The sequence below is a fragment of the Plasmodium coatneyi genome, chromosome 13 (assembly GCF_001680005.1).
Source record: "Plasmodium coatneyi strain Hackeri chromosome 13, complete sequence".
Classification (NCBI taxonomy): domain Eukaryota; phylum Apicomplexa; class Aconoidasida; order Haemosporida; family Plasmodiidae; genus Plasmodium; species Plasmodium coatneyi.
In genome coordinates, this window is record NC_033568.1 from 1,909,193 (window position 1) to 1,915,419 (window position 6,227).

The 6,227-nt window shown below is 38.7% G+C and overlaps 1 protein-coding gene across 1 annotated transcript; it reads right to left on the reverse strand.

Moving 5' to 3' along the window:
* Window positions 1–1,878: 1,878 nt before the first annotated feature.
* Window positions 1,879–6,227, reverse strand: PCOAH_00051270 (SICA antigen; the record flags this gene model as incomplete). The annotated part of the gene is made up of 5 exons (XM_020061909.1): window positions 1,879–2,352; window positions 2,908–4,232; window positions 4,408–5,215; window positions 5,361–6,092; window positions 6,225–6,227. The coding sequence occupies 5 exons, from the start codon at window positions 6,225–6,227 to the stop codon at window positions 1,879–1,881; spliced, it is 3,342 nt and encodes a 1,113-aa protein (XP_019917278.1).

Below are 6,227 nucleotides of genomic sequence, written 5' to 3' on the forward strand. Positions count from 1 at the left end.
TGCTCCATGTATAAAGACAGAGGCAGCTCACCTTACAATGAACCTTGCCATTTCCTCTATTATTGGTTAGGGGATATGCTACCTACGGGTACTACGATGGAAGACGCCCAATTCAAGAACAATATAAATACTATTTGCGGATATATAAGGGACGAATATGGGGCAAAAGGATGTAAACTTAATTGTGAAAATATTGACAGGGCTCTTTTCAATCACAGAAAAACAGTTTTCAACCACTACTATGACTATAAGCCCGTAGAAAATGCCTTAAAAAAAGGTGAGCTCAATTGTCAAAAGGACTGGTTGGAATACCGTAAGAAAGTTATTAAAGCATGTGAGGTGTCGGAAAGGGGTTGTGAGGCAGGGAGAACATATAAGGATGGTGACTATTGTTACGACTATAATAACAAGTACAAGTTTTATTGTGGTATGGCAAAAACGTTCGACTCCTACTGTACAAAAAAAACAGAATTACAATCACTACAATCACAGAAACAAGAGGCAGAAGCAGCAAAAGAAGAAGCACAATCCGAATTAAGCAACGTTATCCATCAAGCAAATAAAGCTTCTTCTCTTTCTTCTGCTTTTGGTACTTTAGCAGCATTAGAATTACCAGCATTGGCATACTTTTTATATAAGGTAAGAACTAAAACAATAGTTGCGAAATATAAATAATAGTAGACCCTTCCTTTTCTTCCTTCCTTAGAACCTTCCTTTCCTTCCCTCCTCCTTAGACCTCCGTTTCCTTCCTTCCATCAACCACTCCTAACAACCTTCGTTCCACATACCAAGAACCACATAACAACCTTCCTTCCACCCACAACCCTAATAACTTTCCTTCCACACTACAACCTAACACAACCTTCCCTTCCACCAAACAAACTTCCTTCCACAATACCACCACTCTAACACCCGTCCTTCCACCTAGCACCCCTAACAACCCACCTACAAGCCCAACTACCTAACACAACCTTCTTTCCACCAACCAGAACCCTTTCTTTTTAACACATTCCTTCCCTTCAGTATAAACCATGGTCCTCCTGGATAGGTAACCATTCTGGAGGAAGTAGCAGAAATGGAAGAAAGAGAAGATCAGCAGGGCCTGTCTTTGACACACTGACGGAAGCTTCAACAGAGAACGATTCCATATTGGACTCGGTGACAGAAAGTTCAATGGATAATTCCACCAAACTACGCTCTGCTGCATACAACACAAGACAGCGTACCGGAGGAGGGAGAACAAGGACAAATAATGCTTCAGGTCACCGGAACAATATAAGTTACGGTCGAATATAACACATGGAAGGGGAAGGAAAGGGGGAATGTTCTTCCTTCCCTGCCCCCTCCCTTCGGAGGAAGGAAAGAAGGAAGGGAACATAAATAAGTGCGCATGGTTCATACAATGTAAAGAAGCAAAAATGACCATTCTTCCATTCTTTCCTTTTTACTTTTTTCCTTCTTTTTTATTCCTTTAATTTTTTTCTTTTTTTTTCTTTTTTTTTTTTATTCCTTTTCTTCACATTTCATTCTTTTTCCTTCCTCCTTTCATTTGTGTGTTTAAATAACAACTTGCGATAAGGTACTCACAGATCGCGAAAAGAACAAAAAAAAAAAAAAAAAAAGTGCCAACCTTTTCCAAAAAATATTCAAAGAAAAAAATGTAATCAACACATTTTGGATTGTCAATAAAAAAAAATTTTACCAAACAAATCAAAATAAAGTCGGGAAAATTTTTTTTTTATTTTTCCGCTTATATTGATTACACATGAACGTAAACAATTTAATTACAAACCAAACAAACAAAAAAAAAGTATTACTACACCCTAAAACCTGGAATCTGAACATGGAACCTGTTCCTTAGGAACAATGTCTTCCTTCCTAAAAACCGAAATCTGAACATGGAACCTGTTCATTAGGAACATCCTCCTTAGGAATATCAACGATAAAAATTTGTCCCTTAGGCAGAAAGTCTTCCTCCCTAAACCCGGAATCTGCATATGGAACATGCTCTTCCTTAGGAACAAAGTCTTCTTTTATGAATTCGCTTCCCATAAATTCTTGAACCAAAATTTCAAAAAAGTCTTCCTGAACCAGTTTGGTGTCCCCCTTTTGACATTCGTCTAAGACTTCTAAATGAATATCAATAATCATGCGGCGACCAATACATCCTTTTGAACTCTTTATTCCCGTTGGAACAGATCTTGGTTGTTTTCGCTTCTTAACTAAGGTATATTCATGTGGACCATCCGCCTGTTCCACATGATCAAGGAGTTGTTCTTCTGAGGATGGAAGACCAGGTACTTGATGTGCTCTTCTGTGACGTTTTCTGCTTTTACCAAGAACGGCAAAATACTACAAAAAAAAAAGAAAAAAAAAAAAGGGAAAAAAATGTTTCCTTAGAGTAGTGAGTGATCTTATTAGATCAAGAACAATCAGTACACATGTAACCTAAATGAGAAATCCTACACATACACACCCTAAAATGCGAAATCCTATACACATACACCCCTTAAATGCGAAATCCAACAAGCACACCCCTAAAATGCGAAATCCTACACATACACACCCTAAACCCTAAACCCAGAACCTTAAGTGCGAAATCCTACATACACACCCTAAAATGCGAAATCGTTCTACACAAACACCCTAAAATGCGAAATCCTACACAAACACACCCCTAAAATGCGAAATCCTACACAAACACACCCCTAAAATGCGAAATTCTACACCAACACCCCACTCATTCATTCACCTTTATTTTTTCTCTTCTTTCTTTTTTTTTCTGTTTTTCTTCTAATATTATTTTTTTTTTTATTTTTATTCTTTTAATTGTTTTTATTCTTCTGTTTTTTTTTTTTTTAATTTTTTCTTTTGCGGAAAATATTTTTTCTCCTTTTTTTTTTTTACCTTCCAAAGGAGATAACTTATGACAGAGATGGCGATGGCAACAGGGATTGTAGGAAGGTATGGGGTAAGGAGGTCAACCTTGTTACTAAGTGCGACTGGAATAGGAAGGGGGGTGGCTTCGCCACCCCCCCTCCCTGGACCATCTTTAGTTCTTGTAACTTTCCCAGAGTCCATTGTTGTTGTTATTGATGCTGGACCAACTGCTACTTCAGTTTTCCCGAGGTCTTCCGTATTTTTTGTACTTGGAGAAGTTAACTTCGGACCAGTTTGTTGATTGGACGGATCCTCAGGACTACCAGCACCTAGACCACCTGGTACACGTGGACCAGCTGGGTTGCCAACTTGGTCAACTGGGCTATCATCTGGGGCAGCAGGGGGACCACCACCTGGACCATCTGCACCCACACCTGGGACAGCAGGAGCAGGTAAAGGAGCAGATGGTGTGGCAGGGGCTGATGGTGCTTGGGGCTGTAGTTCCCTCTGTTGGGGGGGTTGAGGTTCTTGCACCGTCTGTACCTTGTATTTACCATCCCCCCTCTCTTCCTCAGCACGTGGTACTGGAGGGGGTGGTCCTTGAGGTTGGACTGCTTGTGATTGTTGTTGTTGTTGTTGATGCACTACTTCTTCAACAACTTCCATTACACCCTTCAATTCTTCTTCCTCCTCTTCCATTCTTACTTTAATTTTCTTAATGGTGTCCTCCATCCCTGTACCCTCACTATTATGACTGACGATTGAATTGTTTTCTCCTTTATCACTCCTTGCACGCGTACTACTTTCCATTAAGTTCGTTTGATATTGTCTTGTACTCTCGTCGCACCATTTCCTTTTACTTAATGCACCTAACATATTACTATTAATAATATTCTGCAATAATTTGTGCACTTCATATAACATATCTGTATTCCCCCTATAAAGATCTACAACTCCTTTGTATTCACACTTCACATAGTCTTCCTTCCCCCACTCTTGGCTTAATGCCTCCACAGCAGTAAAAACATAATCTGCAACTTCCTTTGGTGCACAGACGGTACTCATATAATACATCCATACTTTTAATAGATCGCAGAGTGGGATATGCTTCCCCCGACATGCAGGGTTCTGGTCCATTGGGTTATACACATTCTTCTTATTTGTAACCATCATGACATTTTTTAACATAATTTTACAGAACTCCCCATGTTTACTGGGGTCAAATTTACCATCCCCCAAGCTATTGGTCTCACACACACTCTTATATCCATCGTACTTATCCCAATCAAACTTCTCATCTGGATCATTTGTTGGTTCATTAAAGAAGTGTGTGAACCATTCACTAATAGTAACTACATAAAAAAAAGGAACATGATATAAATGCAATATAATCATTCTTTCTTTACTCAAGCAGAACCTTTATTCTATATGAAAAAAAAAAAAAAAAAAAAAAAAAAAAAAAAGGAATAACTTCCTTTCATGTCTACATTCCTTAAATGTACTCCATAAATGAAGGTGCTCCCTTACGTTCTTCTCCTTCCTCGAATCCGCTAGGGTTAGTATCGGGGCATCCCATTTTCTTCCTTCTTTGATCTTCTTTTTGTTTAACTTTTTTTAACATATCCCCTATAGCACTTTTTTTCCAATTTACAGTGTCCTCTGCTATGTTGTCTTTTTCCCCTGAGGTGACTACTATTCCTAGTTCCTCGAAGGTTTCTGACCTTTCCTTTTTTTCCTTCCCTGTTAGGCAACCTCTCTTCCCCTGTCCCTTTATTGTGTGCAGTGGGCTCTTCCCTGCCTCTACTTCCCGGAAGCCTTTTGCCTTATTCGCCTGCCTTGTATAGCCATTTATCCACTTATCTAATTCTTCCCATATTAATTTTCCCCCCACCCCTAAACTTGCATTATCTATTTCATCACATATTCCACTTCTATTCTTAATCTTTCCTTCCTTCCTTTTTTCGTCCATATTACTTTTAATTACTGGAGCCACTTTACCTAACTTACAATGTGTTTTAAACATTCCCACCATGGTTACTTTACCTATTAGACATCTTAGATAATTCTGTAATCTTCTCTCTTTTGCCTTTTTCTCCCGTTCTCTTGGTACCCAATGCCACCTCTTCTTACTATTGAATTTCTGCTCCCATCCATCTATCCACATCGATATTTTCATTAGCATTTTACATAACTCCTTACTGTCATTGTCCCTATTGAGCATTTGCTTACCGTCTGGACCTACTCTGGCACACATTGTTTTTTCATCGTTCGCGTCCTCCAGGACATTATTCATCATGTCGTCGAACGCAATTCTTAGGTCTTGCCATATAAGTTTCTATAAGAGGGAATTATCATAAGTACACATATATGTGCATATTTTCCTCGTTCAAACTACACGATGAACTCCCCTTCATTAATATTATTACTACATTATCATACAACTACTCCTTTCTTTTTCATACATTTAAAGAGTTCCTTACCCCGAAATCTTCCACATCGTTCATGCCTCGTGCTATTATCCACCTTTCCAATAATTTGGTTAAGAATTGATATGGTCTTGTTGTTGTGCTTGTAGTGGTGACGGGGACGGTAACTGGCTTCGCTACTCCTTCTCCTGTTTGTTGATGTTGTTGTTGTTGTGGATGTGCTGTAGTCCCCATATCACTATCAGATGAAGGAACTAATGCTGATAGAGCATTTTTCTGTTTTGGACATGGTTTTTCTGGTTTCTTCTTTATTAAAGCCATAATTTTTTCCTTTACTTCCATGGCAGCACGAATAACTCCTAACATATCCATGTGCCCCATATTCATATGTTCCATTATTTTATACGCACATTCTTCACACTGAGTTCGTGCACCAAATCCCCCTTTCACTTTTTCCATTGCACCGAATGCATTCGTTATAACATTTTCCGTTTCACAGTGTACCTGCCTATATTCATATATCCACATATTTATTACTGCGCAGTAGACGTACTCTTCCATTTCCTTATCAGCATTTCCGCTTTCACATTGACCCCCACTTAGTTCCTTTATTTTTAACAAATTTCTTACAATGAAGGCACACACCTCCCTCTGCCCCTCAGTCATTCCATTCCCTCCTTGTTCCATCCCTTCGCATAGACTCTTACCAGTTCCTTCAGTATCTTCCTTCATCATTTCCCCTAACATCCTTTCAATCCAAATCCTTATTTTATTTAATAATTGTGCCTATAAATTAGAATAATGTATTTATACATATGCCCCCTACATTATATATTCATTATTATTAGCTTCAAATGACACAGTTCGGAGCAATAACATATTTATACTGTACACATAGCTAACACCAAACTACTGTACCAT